This window comes from Syzygium oleosum, unplaced genomic scaffold, assembly GCF_021117445.2.
Source record: "Syzygium oleosum isolate NSW1041296 unplaced genomic scaffold, Sole_v2.1 Sole_v2.32, whole genome shotgun sequence".
Classification (NCBI taxonomy): domain Eukaryota; kingdom Viridiplantae; phylum Streptophyta; class Magnoliopsida; order Myrtales; family Myrtaceae; genus Syzygium; species Syzygium oleosum.
This window is the reverse complement of record NW_026607516.1, coordinates 3,276,907-3,298,515: the sequence shown is the minus strand read 5'-3', so window position 1 is coordinate 3,298,515 and position 21,609 is coordinate 3,276,907. Positions and strand designations below refer to the sequence as shown.

At 43.3% G+C, this 21,609-nt stretch overlaps 2 protein-coding genes across 2 annotated transcripts; both read right to left on the bottom strand.

Moving 5' to 3' along the window:
• Nucleotides 1-131: 131 nt before the first annotated feature.
• On the bottom strand, nt 132-1,602 carry LOC115686978 (uncharacterized protein At4g00950-like). Its single transcript, XM_030612424.2, has 2 exons — nt 687-1,602; nt 132-574 (listed from the first exon to the last, which is right to left on the bottom strand). The coding sequence occupies exons 1-2, from the start codon at nt 1,371-1,373 to the stop codon at nt 494-496; spliced, it is 768 nt and encodes a 255-aa protein (XP_030468284.1). The 5' UTR covers nt 1,374-1,602; the 3' UTR covers nt 132-493.
• Nucleotides 1,603-13,113: 11,511 nt separating this feature from the next.
• On the bottom strand, nt 13,114-13,883 carry LOC115687034 (ethylene-responsive transcription factor ERF023). The gene has a single exon (XM_030612502.2). It carries the CDS (start codon nt 13,867-13,869, stop codon nt 13,309-13,311), a length of 561 nt encoding a protein of 186 aa, XP_030468362.2. The 5' UTR covers nt 13,870-13,883; the 3' UTR covers nt 13,114-13,308.
• Between the last annotated feature and the right edge of the window lie 7,726 nt (nt 13,884-21,609).

Sequence of the window (21,609 nt, the reverse complement as noted above, 5' to 3'; positions counted from 1 at the left end):
GGCAACATCGTGTGGATTTATCCGCCTTAGACAACGGGAAAAGTAATGAAAAATGCACATGTAAAATGTAGATAGACTTTTGAACATATGGTCAGCCAAAGCCACATCCATAAACTAGCACTGTACGCATCTTAAAAACTAGTAATTTCACAGGGTTTATTCTCTCGGTGATCCTCTAGACATGCTGTTTAATCAGACTAAGAAAACAATGTCGCAACCAAAGAGGCACTGCTTCTGCTTTGTACACGACTAACACACTCGCAGCTAAAGCGGCCAAGAGAGGCCACAAGACCTTGCATTGAATTTCATGTTGGCATTTATAGTTGGAAGATAGCAGCAGCGCAATGGGGGGACTCTCATTTGACTGTGTTGGCTACGTCTCAAATGCGCAGAAAACTGATAATGGACGAAACACGACGTTGGCTGGAATCGGGATGACAGGGCGATGATGGAGACGTGGCATTAGCAAAATGTCGAGAGACATATGGCTGATTCACGATCGCATCTTCCCGGCTTTCCCACTCCTCCTCCTCCTCCAAGGTATCGCCTCCTTCAATCCCCCGTACAGAGTTGCCTGTCATGCATCCAGACTCTGATTATTTTAGCCCTTGTTGGAATAGAGAAAGATCCTTTTGCATCTGCTAAAGAAAGATTTGGAATAATAGGAGAAGAGGGTCATTGCTCACCCAGCTGAAGTGAGAGTTTGAATGGGAAGAGAGGAGAGGGAAGCTCCCTGCCCTCCTCATGTTGTTGTTGCCGTTCCTGCATTCGCTCCTCCACTCACTGCTCTCTCTGTCCACCACGTAATTACATGAGAATGAAGGGAACACATAGCTGCTCCCGCCCCCGCTCATCTCCCTATTCTTCCTTCTACTCCAAGAAGACCCACCGAACCACCACCACCACCCACTGGGCTTGCTCCTCACAATGACACCCTCTCTCGCTACACCCACATCAATGCCCTCCTCATCATCGCCGTCGCCCACTCTTTCAGCAACCACGTAGCTCCGGAACGATCCATAACACTCCCCTCCCATCCTGAACGATGATGTCTGCTGCCCACCGACAGATGATGGCATCTTGGCTATTATGGCCTCGCTCAGCAGCTTAGGGGGCAGTTCCAAGCACGTCCTGGTGGCCGAGTACGGCTCACCAGGCCCAGAGCTCGGAACTATGGCCAGTGCACTGCAGGGCCTCGGCTTGCCCGGCTCTTCCTCCCACCGGAACGGGACAGCTGCCGTTGTATGGAACGGCGGTGTTCTCATCCCTGATCTGTCCGGTGACTCCACCGTCTTTGGGGCCACTGAAACTAGCAGCAGCTTTCTTGGTGCTGTGCCTATGCTCTCTCCTGGTTCCATTGCCTTGGATCCCATTTGCTTTTGCGTTCTCTCTCTCTCGCTCTCTCTCTCTCTCTCTGGGTGTTTTATTCTTGGTAGGGCAGGTTTGTGTTGCGTATATACATAGCTAGGAGACGAAAGACAGAGAGACAAGGAGGAAGAGGGAGGAAGGTGCTGGGGAGAAGGAATGGAAAGGAAAGGGGTACTTTTTTGTCTCGATCTTTGGGCATTGAGTTGTAACCCCCGTTACAATCACAGTAACACGAGAGGACTAAGGACTTTAACAGGAGCAGAACCAACCAATAATGAGTACCTGTGGGACTGAACTGACTTCACCATCAAGAGAGAGTACTTTACATATAAATTTTGCTAGTACAAGTTTAGGCAATTTATGTTAACTCAAATGACTACTCCAAAGTTTTTTAATCATCAATAACCAATAGAGGGTGATCGATTGCAAATTTTCTTTATTGTCCATATGCACTTTTTACTATAGCTCCGTTTGATGGGGCTTTTTGGAAAAAGTTTTTGAGGAAATGAAAAAGACTTTAAGTTATCTGATTTTTTCAAAAAGTAAATAGTATTTGGTAAAACTTAATTAAAAAATATTTTAATTTAAGTTTTGTTTGGAAAAAATTAGACTTGTAAAAGATTTCAAGTATATAATATGAATATATAAAGAAATCTATTTGTGACCACGGACTCTAACGAAACAGATCTGGTATTGGAAGCTGTTGCTTGAGGTCGCATGACCTCAGATGACCCCTTAACAAGGGCCACCTGGTGTTGTAGACCCTCTCCCGAGGTCGCGCAAGGCTCACTGGCATCGTATCTGGTTCGCCAATGCCAGATTTGGCTCACCAGTGATGTTGCGCAAGGCGAAAAATGGTGAGTGTAAAATTGAAATTTTGAAAGCAGGTAGAGTTGGAAGAAAAAAATGCACTAGCATTTTGAAAACTAAAGCCCAAAGCTGGGTAAGACTTGCATTCAACTAAAGGCCTTCAGAAGACTTTGTAAATACAATGGTATCTCCCAAATGCTCTCCAAAAAAATCGCTAAACATCACTTGCATTTTGTCTTAGGGCCTTTCGCAAAATGATTCCCAATCGCATTCTATATATGTTCCACTTCCCCAACATTAGAATGACCTATCTAGAAAGTTAAACCATTAGGTAAAAAGAGACAATGTATTTAAGCAATGTGGGATTATAATTGACAATCTCCCTCGCATGTAGTATGACTCGGCTTCACCACCGATAAGTTTGAAAGGAAAGCGATAGGATTTGAACTCTTGATATGTGCTTTTTTAGGATGTTAGAATGACAAACCTAAAAACTTAAATTATTCGATGGAAAGAGATTACATGTATATAAACACATTATATTCATGTGTTTAATCCATATAAGTTTACGGTTAACACCCTCGTATGATATTTTCAGGAACTTTCTAAGGTACAATAATGTGGTGATACATTCTTATCATTGAACGATGGAGACTAACAATTACTCAACTTCTTTTTGTCATTTAGTGTTATCCACAGATGGCACACAGTTGATGGAGAAGTTACTAGCTCAATACATACGCATAGTTATTTTTAACTCACGGAAAAGTCACCTAACCACGTGAAAAACAACGTATAAGAAACATAGATTTATTCTTTTATAGGAACTTCATTGTGCGTGTGGACAAGTCGCTTGTAAATTTTTATTCTTTTAAAAAATAACATATAAGAAAAATATTTTTACCATCTACGAAAAAGTTTAAATAAAATAATTGTTAATAATGAAAACATTTCTTATCAGCTAAATATTTCAAGTTATATAAACTATCATTTTTAAAAAATATATATTTTTAAAATAATTCATTTTTCGCATGACAAGAGCCCAGGTCGAAGGGTATGAAGAACATGATCTATTAGAAGTTTTAATGGAATGTAATGATGATGAGCATTCCATAAGATTAGTGCTGACGAACATCCAAACGCTGGCCCGCAGATCTGCGGCAGGAAGTACAGATATTCTCGTGCCCGCCTCATCAATCCCTGTTGCTTTCCCTAAGCTCTTTCGATTTTTCCCAGTGAGGGCGATAGCATTGGATTCCAAGGTCTGATGCAGAATGAATTCCCACTTTTACTGTGCTTTGGACTTTTGCAGAGTCTGATGGAAGAATAGTGCCCTCCCCAGCAAGTCAATCCTCCTCCCAATCCCTATCCGTCCACTTTTTCCTCCACTTTCACACGCAACTAATGAATTGGAAAAATACAACCATGCATGTATGAGAGGTAGCTTCAAAGGGTCACATAAACGACGGATTCATTCTACACAATACTCGTCCCTTGTGTTCATTCGAACAGCTACATTTAACGGGTCTCTTGTTACATCTAATGAGACGGATCGATTGAAATGATTTGTTGACGACAGATAGAATCAAACAGTCATTCGGATCGCCTTCACCATATGAGTAGTCTACATATTCGGCTTGAGGTTTGCTTTCACTTTCTTTCTCAAGTTCCTACTCAAGTCAGAAGAATAGAAGTGTACCGATGAAGTGCAACAAAAGCTAGGTAGGTTTCACTATTGATCAGAAAAGAGGCATTTAGCCAAAGAGTGCAAGTCTTTTGGTTTATGACTTTCCATCCTACTTGTCTTTTAAACATCAAAAGTCAACAAAAGCTAAACCATAGACATCTGACGTCCCAGTTTCTACCACGTGCTTTGTTTTTTCTTTCTTTTCTTATTTTTTTTTTGGTTTAGAGTGATAATTAAGAGAGAATCGACCCAAGTTTTTAAGTTCAAAACCGGAAGAAATGACCAAAACAAAAAAGCATTTCAGTTCTAAGCTCTTATTAGATATCCGCAATCAGTGGGGGCTGCTGATCGTGACTCAGAAGTTTATCAATCGATTTGAAATCGGTATAAGGTTGTGATTATCGGGATCTTCGGAGTGTTTGCTGAGGATTGGAGACGGAGACGGACGGTTGGAGAACACGAGAAGATGGCCTGCCAAGCGCTTGTGAAAACCAAGCAACTAGGCAGGTATCCGGTCAAGATGTGGCCAGGTTGCCGACCAGCCTCCGAAACCAAAAGCGCTTCTGTTGTGGCCAGTTGCCTGAGCCTATTTTGGCCGGATACCCGCCCTCGATGCGAATTTGATCCATACTGTTTTAACACCCATTTTAAAAAATTATTTTGAAAATTTTAAAAACTTCAGAAAACTTTTGAGAAATATATCCAAAAAGAGTTGAGAGTGCGAGAAAACTTATTTTTTTATGATTAACTCTTACAATATAGGTGATATTTAACGTTAGGAAACATTTGCGAATGAGTTTGATCCGATCAATCGTAATATTTTTCTTTGATTATGGTGGAACATTGCGTCGATCTCTCCCCATGGAGCAGCAGACTCATCCGGCCAAATCTCATAAATCTTTTGTGTCAAGTTTATTTCTATATGTATTCCTCGCTTGGATTGTTCGATTTTATCCGTACTTTTGCCGTTTTGCGCAAAAGGTCGGAAAATATATCCTTCACAACAAATAACGTGACCAAACTGTCATCTTTGCATGCACGTATGATCAAGGAACTCAGTTATATTTGGGTAAATATTCTGAGGGATGTGTCGGCACCATGTATAAAAAAGTGATTTTGCTCTTTCAAGATTCCATTTCCTTGAGTGAAACTTAATTATATATTTATGCCTTATGTTGACAAAAGTCAACTTATGACCAAAACCATTTGGAAAGGCAGCTCAGCCACCAACCACTCCACAAATGTCCAAGGATGATGCAAAAAAGACTTAATTTTATGGCAAACATTAGATACTCACCGTAAGGACAATTTGATAGCTAGACCAATTTAATTAATCATAGGGCAAAAAGAACTTACTTTTTCCTCGTGAGATTGTGCATGCATCCCATCATCATTAGGTGATGTTCTCATTGATTTAATCTAATCAATTAAGTCTAGACTCTTCCTTTTCGACAGATAAGCACGAAGACTCATTCTAATGCAGAGAGCCGAGTCAATTAACCCTAGTGATTGATCGTGACAAAGAGTGGATCATCGCTTTCTTTTCATCGGTAAGAAGGGTGGAAAGGGGCGACCAACACCGGTATCCTCCTCTTGGCATTACAGCAAGGATCTTATGTCCATTACGATATATTCAGTTTTAGACATAACTATTCGGCATCAACCAAGATTCGAAAATTCAAGATTGGCTAGCCATAAGATGCTAGCAACTGAAAAATCTCTTCACACGAGGTACTACGGCAATGAAGTAATATAATACGAGCCATTCAGAAATTAGGTGACAATGTGAATCGCACTTGAATGAATCATATCTTCCCAAGTAGAATTCGAACCTACGGCCATTGATTGTTTGACCTCAACGTACAAGAGTTCCCCCAAGGCAAGCTCCCACAATATCACATTATATTCATGCAAATACGCATGCATATTGCATACGCTTGTGAGCAGAAATTTCATTTCTTGACCGTAGCTATTATAGGTCCCACACGTAGATCCCACAAAAATCAACGGTTATGATTGACTTAGTCTATTGAATCCCGATCCAAGCAAGTATTTTCTATCGGGAGCAGAGGCACTAGACTCCAAATCCTCATCCATTACGAACCGCCACAAGAAGCTTCATTATAAAAGAAAATAAAAAAAAATTCACCTCCAACCGCGCAATTGCTCGAGACATCCGGACAGTGAAATCACATTGAGCATGAGGGGAATGATCTAGATAGACCTCCAAGTAACAAATGCAATGCACAGACTTATTGGACCCCTTCATGATTAAAGAAACGAGTAATCATTTCCCAAATAAAGAAACCCCTCAAAGAAAGAAAGAGGAAAGCATGGCACTAATCGGGAGAGGGTCCTGATCAACCATCATTAGATGTTAATAGGCACTCTAATCTTAGCAGCAGTAAGTACAGCTACAGCCAACGAAAGCCTTGTCCACTTATGTGGGACACCACTAAGAAGACATTACTCTCTATGGTAACAGAACAACAGATCCAGCTTTTCACTTCTTGTTGGTCAGTGGGTAAAAGGAATTCCAGAACCAGAAGCACTAAGGTTGCGTTTGGTCATCTAGATTTTTAGTTAGGATATGATATGAAATCCAGGGATTTTGCTATGTCCTAAACACTGTTTGGTGAATCATAATAATAAAGCCAGATTATTTCATATATTATCATGTCCATTGTTTGTTATGAACGATATGTCAGCGTAAATGAATCTAAAAATTGCATAAACAAAAATGGTAAGAATCTCTCAGGACACTCTTGCCTACTTCATTTTTATTTGCTTATTTGTTTATTATTTATCCCTCTCTTTTTTTCTTTTTTTATTTCTTTTTTCCCTTCCATTACCCTTTAATAAAATTTTATTAAATAGTAAGCTATACTAATATACTTACAATATGTAATAAATATAAATACTAAATATTTATTCATTTATATATATGGAATTTGTATCATAAGATAGAAAGAAATTTGAATATATAATTAAAAATAGGAATAAAAACGAAATTGTCATTATTTTTTGTTATTTTGAATTTTTTATATTAGAATTAGAATATTATTTATATTCAAATTTTATTTTAACATTATTAATTTAACAAGTTTGTTATTCTAGAAAAATAACTTTTGATATTATGGATGTTAAAAATCATATCCACCTTTATCCCACCTCTCATGTGGGATAATTTTATCTGGGCTATATCCCCCTTATATCCGACTTTATCCTGTCTTGGACAGGCACCAAAACTGCCAAACGTAACCTAAGGGTGCGTTTGTTCGAGCAAAAGAGATTTCCGAGAATTAATTTTTCATACTTTCACGTGTTTAGTTTGTGAAAATGATTACACAACAGAAAATTGTTTATGATCAAAGAAAACATGCATGCTTAAAATTAGAAGAATGGATTTCCTAATCCGGAAAAGGGAAAACATTTTCAATGATTTTCAAGAGAGCATTTTCCTTTACCCTGAAGTTTTCCTTAAACAAACACACCGTAAACTCCTAAAAGCAATTATCAACGATCACGTGAAAACTCAAGGCAAGAAAGAAATCACAGGCCACCGTTAGCAACACTTAGATGGGGAAAAAAAGAGAAACAGCACTCGAAGGCCCGAAACGAGGCCCGGCCCATTGAAGCCCATTGAGCACTCTGATCGGAGCCATGCCTTGGATCGGACCTTACCTTTTGCCATCACTTGCGTGTCAAGCATCAAGCCTAGCACCAGTTTAGTCAGTCCTCTTGCTTTAAGAGTGCAATCGCATCGTCAGGCCGCAATCGAACGAGATTAACATCGTTTTCTTTTGTTTATTGTAGTTGACAGGCAGACGCATTTGCTGGCGGAGGATGATAGGGCAGCGATGAAACGAAGTCCAAAGGATGAGAATGATTATGTTGCTTTGTCGGCTAATTAATCCCACTTGATCCTTTGAAAAGAAGCGTATATCTCAATTACGAGAATAACAAATCCGTAATGCTATATTATTTTCACGTCAAGGGAATTTGATGTGGAAAATTACCTAATCGGTCAAAGATTTTATTGTACGGATGCCAATTAAATCCTAAATTTTTCTCGATTTTACTAATTTAGTCATAAACTTTTGCTCAAAATTTCAATGTAGTCCACCGGCCAATTTGCCCAGAAATCGCTGACGTGACGATCTATGTTGGCAATGCACAGCAGAAGCCCGATATTTTCACCTGGAAAGATCGCCAAGAGGAAGCTCAAGTCCGAATCCGTTAATATATCCAGTCTGACTTACCTTTACTCAAAGCTTAAGTCAATGAGTTATGGGTCAACTAGAATATATTAACTGCTCAACACCACATCAATTATCTGATGTGGGACTTCTCTAATACAACTCACACATGTATCTCAACAATCTCCCCATCACGTGTGAGTTCAATATTATGTTTATTTCTCCTTAATTTAGATATTCTTCTGCATCAGCTTTTCTCAAGCTGAATCTCCAAGTCATTGGAATGTACTCGCAACTAATAGTGTCAATGGGTCGGGTTGGGCTTTGATGATACCCGACCCGACCCGAACCCTATAGGGTCATGCTTGACCTGCCCCGCCCTGCCCCAAGACCCTTTTTAGCATATAAACCAAGAGAAGGGTCGGGTCGGGTCGATTCAGATCCGGTTTCATGGGTTGGGTCAATATTTTGGAATAAATCAATAAGATAAAAATAATAAAAAAAAGTCCCCACGAAAGCGACGTTTTTCTTTCAGAAACTTGGAATCATCTGGACTTCCGTTTGCGCCTCCTCCTCCTTCTCTCCGGCGAATTTCTCCATTGAAGACGACTTCTGCAAGAGAGCGCAAGTGAAGAAGGAGAAAGCTCCCGCCTTTCGCCTGCTTGCGTGTCGCGTTTCGCTACGTATGTGGTGTGACTCGTGAGGGAGTCAACCAAGCTCTCGAGCGTCATCCCCAAACTTCCCGAAGGTTCTCGCCGGCTAGGTTTCTGTGCTCTTTGTCTGATCGTCCCTTCCCCACTCTCGAGTTCCTCCTCGTCGGCTGGTGGAATCGGCGAAAGGATTGGCACGATTGGAGCCGGGTTCTGCTTCCCGAAGCGGCGGCCATGCGAAGCGGAGCTAAGGTTCGGGGAGCGGGAAGAAGGGCGGAGCAAGCGAGCGTGGGGGGTGGGGGCTCAACATGGTAATCGGGTTCTGAGGATGTCGAGCTTTGTCCCAGTGAATCCAACCTTCAATTCCATGTGAATCTCTCCCTCCTTCGGTTTAATGATGGGTAAGCGGTAGTCGGACGGAATAGAGGAAGAGAACTACTTTTGGCCCTAATGGTGTCAAAAAGCCAACGCGGGCCGGGCCCGACCCTACCCTAACTTGACAATACCCACACCTAAAAACACTATCCCAAGCAGATTAAGGCCTGACCCCATAATACCGGAAATTTTAGAATAGGGTTGGGTTGGGCTGGGTCGGGCCGAGCCGGCGCGGGCTTTTTGACACCCCTACTCACAATTATGCACAACAACCATTATCAACTGCTAACTTAGGATTGCATCACCCGTGGTCTCTACCTCGCGTCACTAGACCAACTGTGCTAGGTCACTTCTCGCTAGACCAACTGCGATGGCAATTTCCTCTCAACAATCTCCCCCTCAATGTTCTTGATTAACCAACCAAGCTCTGATAATAGTTGTTGGGAATCGCACACTGATTCCAGAAAAATAACCCAAGCAAACAATCATCACCAGCAAAATATAATAATAAAAAGAACATAATCGAAAGAACACATCAGAGAATTTACTATCGAAGTTCACTCAAACCTGGGCTACATCTCCGCGCAGAGGCACTCTGCGAATCCACTAGACTTTGAAAAAAGTAGGAATACACTGATGATCTTCTCTCAAAATTGGAACACAAAAAAATTGAGAATACTCACAAAGAAAAACTCACTTTTTCTTCTCTTTTCTTTTCTCTCTCTATTTTCTTCTCAGCGCTTAACGGCTAGCTTCTATCAATGACTGATATATAAAGTGTAACTTTTAACCTAAAAGCAAAATTAATAGAAAAGACAAAAAAAGCCCGTAATAATAATATTTGGCTTCATCTTCCAATCTCCTAAAGTAAACATAGCTATTCAACTAACATTTAGAATAGTCCTTACTAGCTATGAAAGAATTGAAACACTTATACCAGTGCCTAGGAGACTGTTTCAACCCATACAAAGATTTCTTCAATAAACAAACAGATCTTCCTTACCTTCCTCTGGCTGCCTCATGTAAATCCGCTCCTCCAACTCACCGTGAAGAAACGTTGTTATCACATATAAACTGCTCCAGCTCGAGACCATGTGCAGCAACTAAGGCAAGTAATATACGAATAGAAGTATGTCTTACCACAGGAGAGAACACATCGTTGTAGTTAATACCCTCCCGCTGTGTATACCCCTTCGCCACAAGTCTCGCCTTATATCTCGTTGCCTCGACACCGGGAATGCCCTCCTTTCGTTTAAAGACCCACTTACTTCCGACAATTTTCTGGCTCTTGAATACTTTGACCAGCTCCCATATCTGATTTCAATGGAGTGATTTCATCTCTTTACTCATAGCTCCTAGCTACTGTGACGACTCAGAATTAGCTATCGTCTCAAAGTAAGATAAATGCTCATTTATCTCAACCTCATCACCTACAGTCAATGCTTAAGTAATATCTGTATAACCATAACGTACTGGTAATTTAATTTGCCTTCTCTGTCTGCCGGCGGCTATAGTGTGATCTGGGATCAATGCACCATAGCCGATAGCCTTTTGTTTTCCATAAATGTGACTCTCATAGAAATGCAACTCAACTTTTTGCAAACTTGGAAGCAACTTCCTTGAGTGCAATTGCTTTACACCATTTTCATCAAGATGTCCCAATCGATAATGCCAAAGAGTAGACAAATTACCTATAGCTATTGTAGTTGCAACCATATCACTGACATTGTCTCCCTGGAGAAGGTAAAGTGTACCCGTACGCTTTCCTTTTGCTACTACTTTTGCCCCTGAGGTTATCTTCCATTCTCTACATCCAAAAGCTGTTACCAAACCTTCTTGGTCAAGTTTACTAGTTGAAATCAGATTTTTCTTTAACTCTGGGATATGTCTAGTTTCATGCAAAACTAGACATCCTCCACCTAAGACGTTCACAATCACAGCTCCTTTTCCAACAATTTGACACATGTAGCCGTTCCCCACAACCACTTACCCAAAACCTTCACTGGCATAATCAGCAAATATGCCTCTTTGTGAGGTGCAATGAAAAGAAGCACTAGAGTCAATAAACCACTTGTTTGTCGTCAAGTCATACCCTATAGATAAACATAAGTTCTCTAGCGAAGGTTCATCGCTAACCACATTAGCTCCTTGATTCTCATCCCGCCGCTTCTTTTTGTAGGCTTCACATTGAAACCTCTGGTGTCCAATCTGGTGACAAAACCAAGACTCATCTTTTGTAACCTCTCTCTTTCTCCTTGACTGTGACATGCTACGCCCGCTGAATTTTCTTTTGCTTTTACTTCACAGACACACATTTATGGCAATGGCCCAATGTCTAAAACCACTAGGAGTTGCCCAATTCCTAACACCAACAGGGTGCAACCCCCACATTCAATTTTTTTCCCGGCTGCTACATCAACGGAAAATCATTCGATACACTCATATCATGAATGATGTAATAAATATAACTAGTCATGAAAATGTATTTTCACATAGTGTATTTTCTCTGGTGAGATCGATATGAATTCTATTAACTTTTTTTTTCTGCTCGTTATTGATACAATATTCCAAACTAAATCTACTTGATCACTTCCTGTTACAAAATTTTATCAGCTCGTCCTACTTTTCCTCGACATTCTTCACAATTTGCACATGCGAAATCTGTGGTGTCCTTTCCATCCCAAGGAGAGAGATCCGGCAGCAACCAATAATCGCTTCTATATGCACGGACGCCCGATCCCACCTGCCCACCGGTTTTCCATTTTAATTTCTCATCAAGCTACTAACGGAATGAATTCATTTACGAAATTTTAAACTTAATTACATACGTGTCAGCGCTTGAACTCTACTTTTATGACGGATTCTTATTTCATCGCCTGGTGTACTTAACGATGGTCCTCGGTTTTATACCGCAGGTGCTTGTGCATGAAGAAAAATTAGGGTTAGCTTGTGGGTGAGCACGTTGATATTTATCACACCGTCAGTGGAGAAGGAAAGAATAGGAGGAACGTTGGGGGTCCTAGTTGTCCCTGGCATTTGGAGCTACGTGCATACGTTCACTTTCATCGCTTTTCGGCTCCATCCCAACCCCGAGAACAGACGAAGGACGGGGGATTCGTGGACGATGCTCTCTGTTCTGGCTTCTTCTTAGGGTTTTTTGGTTCGTGTTGTACGATAGTTAATGTCGCGTCTGTTTTTTTTTAACAGCAAGTGCGTGGTTGTGTTTTGTGGAGGTGGCTCGTTCGGGCTCCACCTGACTCAATCGATCTGAGACTCTGATTTGAGCCATCTGAAACTCTTACTCCTTCAGTTAAATATGTAAAGGCATGTACCGCATAGCTAGCCAAACTTACTGTTGCATGTTCATCCTAGTTACGTGCGTTTATGTTGCGAAAGGACGACATTGCATTTGGGTTCTTATTGTCGTTGCTCGCTCGTCCCCTCCTCGTCCTTGCATTTGAAGGAAGAAGAACGGGAAAATTACCGGTTCGGTCATAAACTTATCGTGCAGATGCTAATTCAATCCTCCACCGAAAACCGCCGATGGGGCAGCCCGCATTGGACGCCGTTTCGAGCGAACCTGTCCATGTCGGCGTGCCACGTAGGACAGCCGGCGATGACTAGACTCTACGTCAGTAATTCCCGGCGGCAATTAGCCCAGATGGACTACGTAGGAATTATGGGAAAAGGTCGAGGATTGCATTGGCAGAACCGAAAATTTTATGACCAAATTAACATTGGTGTAGTAGGTTCAAGACCGAATTGGTAATTATCCCGAAGAAGAATCTTACATGCTTAGTTCTAGACACAAATAAGTCCGAGGGTCGGATATAGATGTCGAGTTTTTACAGGTTCTTTTATCTTGACCCCCAGCAATTGCCATCTCATCTTTTTCATATGGACTCGAAAGGAACGACCTAACTTACAGCCGGTTTGCATCTTTTATCAACCGCGAGTCACGACTCAAATGGTTAATCCAGCAAACGAGACAAAAAGAGAGAGTTAAATGTGGGTAGGCTACTGCTTAATAAGATGTGATTAGCAACTTCTCTAATTAGAAGCATCCCTCGTGATCAAAGTCCAACTGGTGCATGCAGCAATAACACACAGAATATTGAAGATTTCGAAGATAAAACAATCTGGCATAACTGCAGTAGCATTGCAGGAATTAACTTCGAAGGCAATCTATATGTGCTGTCAATACAACCACCGAGTGGATTCACCTCTTGGGGACATGACAGTGCCACGAAGAGGCGGTCGTCGTCGTCGTCGCCTCATCCTCGCCGTCCCTACACGCAGCGTCGGCGACGAAGGCCCACAGACAGGCGTCCCAGTGGCGCTCTCCGTCCTCCATGAGTTCCGGCAACTCTATCTCGGCCCAGAAGTCGTCGCCGTCGATGCCGCCGCGCTTCTTGTTCGCCGCCACAGCACGTGCTGCCTCGGCCGCCGCCACCTGGATGTCCCGCGCGCTGTGGGTGGCGGGGATGGGCAAGTCGCGGACCTCGTCGGGGAAGTTGAGCTGGGCCTTCCGTCCCTTCAGGCAGTGTGCGGCGACGTCGTGGGCCTTAGCTGCCATCTCGGGCGCTGGGAACGAGCCGAGCCAAATGCGAGACTTCTTCCGTGGCTCTCGGATCTCGGAAACCCACTTGCCCCACCGCCGCTTCCGGACACCACGGTAGACAGGGTGGCGGGTGCTGCCTCCGGGAGGGCGGATGGTTTCGCCGGAGACGTGTTCGGCGAGTGGCGGTTGCTCCATTGATGTGGGAACTGATGGTCCCATTCGGGAGTCTGTGTCGTCGCATTTATAGTACAATACACTCGGATCCTACAAGCTTTGGCCGAGTCCATACGCAATTACGTAGATACCCTCGGATGGGCTCCAAATTTCCTGTACTGCGGACGGTATAACAGGCAAAGGTAAGGTCAAATCTGAACGTTGGACATACACCAAGCTTCTCCTCCCAGGACATACATCAGCCTATTAATATTAAGTATGTGACGTTCCGCTTACTCTCGCAACTTATAATCGTGTAATGTACATGTGCTGTTCTATTAGGATCGAGATTTTCTAGACTTACAAGAAACTTCCCAATTTTGTCAACACTCAACAATGCCGACCGTGGAGGTTATTCACCATGGGACTCTACATTAATTGCAAGCGTCGTCGACGAGTGAAGTCATCTCTTTAAGTCTATGGGCAATTGTGAGTGCCACACCTTCTAGAAAAGGGTAAATGTATATCACTTTTGAGCGTATCATTTATCGAGACAACTTGCATACAAGGAATTGATTCAGTAATTAAATCAAATGGGCCCTTTTAACTTAGTGACAGAGTAACGCCATGGTAAGGCGTAAGTCATCGGTTCAAATCCAACTACAGTTGAAGCACCTAAAGGAGAATTCGGTGTCTTCCTGGTCGGTGACGGAAGCAATCGTCCCTATCGTCGTAAAATAAGAGCACCTGGAGCAACCAAAACTGAGCGTCATAGGGTGATGCAGTTTGGTTTATCGCAATTCACATTAGCTTTCCACATAATTTCATCGTCGAGTTTATGTGAGAACGAGGTGTCAACTCTGTGATCATGTGTTTCTTCGGCTCTTATCAAATGCGGGACATTTCAACACACATGACGTATCATTGCCAGCTCTAACCCCGAGGATCAACTGTCAAGAGCCTTGATCATAGATTTGAGGCTGGTGGGTCGCGCGCCAATCACTGCCTTCCTTCTGCCATGCAAATATATTTCTGGGTTGGCGACACTCGAGAGCCACTTGAATCAAAGGACGAGGGTCGCAATCACGTGCGGTGGTCACCATGCAAAAAGAGAGACAGATCACACAGAGCCTTGAGCCTTGTGGGGGAGGGCGTCGCTACGGTACTGCGTTCTTAGGCATTGGCGGTTGGGTCGCTTTCTCGCAACGGGAACGGGGGATGGCGATCGGGCTGTGTAACTGGTTCTTGGGTCGATCGAAACACGGGGTGATGGTCACGCGGTGCGTGTAGGAAGCAAAGGGTTGGGTCGACACGGGACGTCCGCGACAGAATCTTTCGGCCTGAGATATTTGTTTTCGCGTGGGTTGTGGACAAGATTGTACAACAATCCAACTTAGAGATATAATAAATAGACCTATCAAACGGGTGAGTTGGGTCGGACTGAATATGGTCCGATCTAAATTGATCAATTTAACTCGTTTTCACATATCTTTATGCAATACAAATCTAGTGACCCATACCCGACTTGACTCGACCCATATTGCTAAAATATTTATATATTCTAGGAAAATCCATACTCAAACTAAGGTAAAAGCACGGAATGAGCGAGCGCAAGATCAAGGAAGAGCGAGAGAGAGAGAGAGTAAAGAGACAGTAATAGAGGTAAGATGGATCTAAGTAAGTTATAAACCCATTTAATACCACGTTAAACCCATTTATGACAAATAAAGTTGGGTCTAAACCCATTTATAACATATTTACTTAATAAAATTAAGACATATAATAACCCAGCCAATCAAATACGGGTTGAGAAATGGATTTGTAATTCATTTTGACAGTTCTAATAAGTACCCAATATGGCCATCTCCACGCTACGATCTTATATCGGGGAAAAGTGCCAAAAAAGTCATAAACATTTTGCATTAGTGCCAATTTAGTCCTAAACCTTATTTTTTGTGCCAATTCAGTCCTAAACCTTTTGCATTGGTACCAATTTAATCCTAAACCTTTTTTTGGTGCCAATTAAGTCCTAAACCTTTTAAATTGGTGTCAATTCAGTCATAAACTTTTTGTTTTTGTGCCAATTTAGTCCTTCCGGCCAATTTTGACCGGAATTTGCCGACGTGGACGCCTGCCGGCCTGTGGCCGGTCACCGGTGCCGACGTGGACAACTTTAATAATATTTTAATATTTTTTTGATTTTTTATTATTTTTTTCCTTTTTTTTCCCACTTTTTTTTTATCTCTCCCTCCTTCCTCTGGCCGGCGAGGTCGACGCTCGACCTTGCCAGATCCGGCGAGGGCTCGAGCCTCGCCAAACCAAGGCGAGGGCTCAAGCCTCGCCCGACCAAGGCGAGGCTCGCCCTTGCCAGTGGCCGGCGAGGTCGAGCTCGCCGGCCTCTGGCTGGTGGCCGGACCGGCGACCGGCCAGAGGAAGGAGGGAGAGACAAAAAAAAGTGGGAAAAAAAAGAAAAAAAATCGAAAAATCAAAAAAATATTAAAATATTATTAAAGTTGTCCACGTCGGTGCCGGTGACCGGCCGCCGGCCAGCATGCGTCCACGTCGGCAAATTCCGGTCAAAATTGACCGGAAGGACTAAATTGGCACAAGAACAAAAGGTTTAGGACTGAATTGACACCAATTTAAAAGGTTTAGGACTTAATTGGCACCAAAAAAAGGTTTAGAACTAAATTGGTACCAATGCAAAAGGTTTAGGACTGAATTGACACCAAAAAAAGATTTAGGACTAAATTAGCACTAATGCAAAAGGTTTATGACTTTTTTGACACTTTTCCCATCTTATATCTGCTTTTTCATCTTGGGTCCGTCATTGGCCTGGACCAGATCCATGGGCTTGAATTGTGTACTTTATGCGCTGCACAGTACACGCAACCACTTACCATCCCTCTTGTCCATGTCCTGGAATTGGGAAGACATAATTTTGTCTGCCGAGCTGCTACAATGTGTGAATTACTGCTACACATGCATGTCATGAACTTTTACAGCGGTGGCAGCGTGGTTGATATCGATCGCGAAACCGTCGTATTTACGATGCCCGGACTCGATTGGCCTTTTGCCAAATGAACGGAGGAGGGAATCTGGAGACATTGATCCGTCCTTTGGAAAGGTGTTCGGTGTTTGAAACTCAAAAGGTTGCATCCGATTCTATCTTCTGTTCCCAAATGCATCCAAGTTCTTGGTTCCATCACAGTATATCTATACGTAGTCTGCATATCTCACGGGGGGAAAAATACCCTTTAAATTGATTTTGAAGATGTCATGTTTTATATGATGTACGAAAGTCTGCTTGTGAGGTTTGATGTCCAAATAACCTCGCCATTGGGCCAGCGTTCGATGGACTCATCTTTAAAGATAGCCCAACATATCGTGCGGAGGATGAACAAAACCAGGCTTTTGAATCTGGGCAATCTCTCGTTTTCACGCCTCAAACACATCGTAATTCAAGTAAAACTCGATTGCTAATGATAACCATCATACCTCGGAGCGGCTTGGTTTGATGACAGCGATCAAGTTAGGGACAAATACCAAAGTCCAAATCCCAGTAAATGCAATATTTGAGCCGATGTGTACTCTTTCTTTTTCTTAGTCACGTCACGACTCGTGCGATTGAAAGCGAGCATCGGCGTCGTGAGAATGAAAGGTAATCGATATCGGGAATGTCAAGCATCCCTCGACATGCCAGTGCCACGTGATTTTTTTTCTGTCCACCCTTATCGATGCTACTCTCGATCGACTGGTTCATCGAGGAAGACGCTTGGAACCATATGCGTCGAGCCCACCCCTAGAGTTCAAACCGAAGACGCCAAACACATACACCTACTTGCACGTGCGGGATGGATCCGTGTGCGTGCCTCCAAGCGAGAGCTGTCCTTGTGTCGAGGACGTAACATTGTGAAGGGGGAAAGAACACAAGTACGAAGAGTCTTCCCAATGCGGTACCTTGTAATTGTGAAGTTGGGTTATTTAAGGGAATACCTGTCAGCTTATTTGTCGCCTAACACAGTCTCCTAATGAGGCTGCCCACAAACGTCAATTTGATTTTGTCCAAAAGTTCCACATCGGTCGTCACAAGAATGTACGAATGATGATGATCCAACTAGATTTAGTCTTACAAGTTTTGCTGACATTGGAAACTAAACTTTACACCAATCAAAACCAATAGAGAAAAGTAAGCGAACATGCTTTACACGCTCGGGGTAATTCATTGTATGTAAAATTTGCCAAAAACAGTGTTGGCATGATAAATCTTAATAGTTGTGGTTTTAACCGACCAATTAACTCCTGGCATGTGTTCAGTTTATGTGAACGGGTTAAGTGACATGACTCGATGACAATACCCATCAAAGCATGATTTTAGGGTCTTAGTTGCGCGATCGATAAGACAAGACATCAGTTTAGAATCAGCTCATTGGAAGAGAAAACGGTGCGCAATCACTATTTGATAGATAGACATGCAATGATCTCTAAAGACAGTATGCATGCCGATGTCAAGCTATCTCATCCACTTGTCGTCCGAACAACGTCAACTATCGAGAGTCACCCGACAATCCACTGACAGAATTACCTCATAAGTAGCAATCTAGGCACAAAAATACAAAGCCTGGAAAAAAACTTCTTCTTCCACGAGCTTTTCCTCTCTTTCCCAAATGTTAACTTAAGTATCGAGGGCCAATCTGAATACGCGATCGAAAACGCACTAACCTAGATTCTACCTACGTCGCCGGTGGATTTTCCGGTTCGAAGCTCCGGACACGTTCAAAAGTTTCGTGTTCTTTCATATGGCAGCATGGTAAGTTCGACAACACTCCCCAAAAAGGACCTCAGAGCAAACCAAGACGAAGCGACTTGCTGCTTCTCTCTCCTGCTCGACACAAACGAAAGATGAAATACACGTGCGAGTGTGAAAGGAAAATGACGAAAAGATCCTCCTCGTGAGAGGAGGAAGGAGCCAAGCGTGGTTTGACTTTTCTACGGAACTGAAACGTTGCCGGACGCGGACGATAGATTTTACGCATTATTCAAAGATCTGATGCGGAGAAGAACATTGCGTTGACCAGCTCAAATCATCAATAGCTTTCCATCCCCCACTTTCAAAACACGCGATCCCCCCCACGACGTGATATCACTACCAAAGATGCTGGTGCAGCGTCAGAACTCCGGATCGCAAAACAGAAATTCGCCCTAAACTCGTCTTATAATTCGCTGGTCCTTTTTACACGCTTTCTTCGACGACACCCTGCGGTTGAGTGGGTCGAAAATGATATGGATTCAATTGATCTATTTAATCCGTTGTGACATATTTTCATGCAATGCAAGCTATACCCATATTGATAAAACACTTCAATGTTTAATTCAGTATAAGAAAATTCATACTCAAACTGAAGTGAGAGCGAGTCATTAGGATGTGTTGGGTTTGAGTAAGTTGTAAATCCATTTGACATTAATATAAAATCATTTTATGAGCCATGGAGTTGTGTCTAATATGTATAATAAACGAACTCATCAAATAGAGATTAAGAAATGAATTTATAATTCATTTTGACAGGTTTATCGATGGTTTGTGAAGTTAGCTTATTGATATCACCAAGCTCCAAACTCAATCTCGTCAATCATAAAAAGTACGGTTTCCCAAGAAAAAAATATCTTCCTATGTGTTGCGCAACGAAGTTAACAACATGCACCAATCACGTGCGCTCACCAAGGTTGCAAATGATAACCATTCTGTTTTGATTTTTCTGTTCCAGAAACAGGTTTGGAACAGAAATCCCTTTGGTAACGCAATTTCAATTTTCTATTTCTGGAACAAATTTTTATTTCGGAAATAGATTTGGAACAGAAATGAGAAATTAAAATTTTCTACTTTTCTATTTCTAGAACATAAATGAGAAATTAAAATTCTTCTCATCACTCGTCCTCGCTACTAGCCGATCGCCCACTCGCCACCCATCGCTGCCCACTTGCCGACTGCCGCCTCCTGCCATTCGCAATCTCCCGCTATGGGCTGCCGCCCGCCGTCCATCCGCCATGGTCTCCAGCCATCGTCCTCCGGCTGGCGCCCGCCTCCAGCCACCGCCGGCGGTCCACCGACTACCATCTTTCGCCGCCAGCCGCCTTTCTCCCGCCTCTGGCCGCTGTCCCCCTCCCACCGCTAGCCACGATGGGCCGTTGCCAGCCGTCCACCAGCCACTGTCTCCCGCCGCCGGCTGGCCTCCTCCCGTCGTTGGCCGCCTCCAGCTGCCGGCCGTCTCCCGCTGCCGGACACCCTCCCTCTGCCGCCGCAGGCCACCGTCTCCGGCCACCAGCCGCCCTTCTCCCGCAGCCGCCCGCCTCCCGCCATTTGTCATCTCTCGCCGCCGGCCGCCCTCCTCTCGCTACTGCCCATCTCTCACCATCGGCCACCATCTCCTGTCGCTGACCACCCTCCTCCCACTGATGCCCTCCTCCTGTCGCCGATCGCCGTCCTTCGCACTGGCCTCGTCGCCGTCCTCCATAGCCTTTATCATGCCCCGAATCAAGACCGTAGTGATCGATCCCGGCCCGGGCATGATTTCTTTTATTGTTCCGGGGATTTTCATCTTGATGTCCCATTTCGGTTTCTTTTGGTTATGCGCAAGTGGAAGCTATTATACTTAACAACAACAAAAACAACAATGTAACCTAGGAAGCATATTATACAAACACGCTTAATTTACATGATAGTTACTTAGTTTACAAGCCCTCTTTCCTACGGGCCTTCTTGGTTATTTGTTTACATCCGGATCACGTCCGGTCCTTCACATACTTTTTGCATAGCTGGGTCCATCCTAGCTTCACTACCACCGTGCCCTTCACAAAAAGCAAAAGTTAGCTTCTTCCCAAGCTTGATCGACTAGCTACGGTCCTCCTATATTCTCGTTAGGCACGTTATCATCAGCAGCCCCGGGTGGCCTGTCGAAATCAGCAAGGGGTCCCAAAAGGTCTCCATCAAACCACACAAACTACGCTTCGTAACAATGGGGAACCAACTCGTCAGCACTTTGTTGAACCCAAACCGTGGTACTACATTTACGGTACATGACTTCCATTTCTACGTCGACAACGTCTATCACTGAAACATGCATTTCTATTGAGAGACCGAAACAAACCGGGGATGGTGAGGCCATACCTACAAAGCTAAAATAATAAGGAGTGAGTTATATAACTCAGTAAGTTAAATTCACTGTACTTCGGCTAAGAAATAGTCTCGCATTGAACAAGAGAACAACTTTTACTGTTGGCTTGTCAATGGTAGATCAATGGCAAATGCTTCTTACCTTACTTATTTGCTAATCATGCCATGCACACCAAGTAAGAGAACATCAAGCATTGTATTTACATGTTGCATGCAAAAATCGACACACGAGATTTCTTTATTTCTCAACCGAAATCCATCGGTTCCTCCGGTGTCCACAGGGCATTCGACACTCCATCGGGCATCGCCTCGAAATTCATCGATGGCGGCATCGTCTCGAAGTCCATCGATGACGGCATTTCCCCGAAATCCATCAGCGGCGGCAACGTCCCGAAATCCATTGGCAACGGCCTTAGTCCCTCGTGTGATCATGCAACAAGCAACAAACAATCTAGTTTCTTATCTTGATAACATTAGCCCATGCAATTAAGCCCGAAGGCGTGCGGTACTCGTGTAATCCATGATCTATAGGGCGAAATGCCTATCGTGTGGGGCGCGGTCTAAGGCATGTGGCTCGGTCCACCATGCCAAGCACTGGTTCAGAGCCAAACTCAACCCGGATCTACACGCCTCAA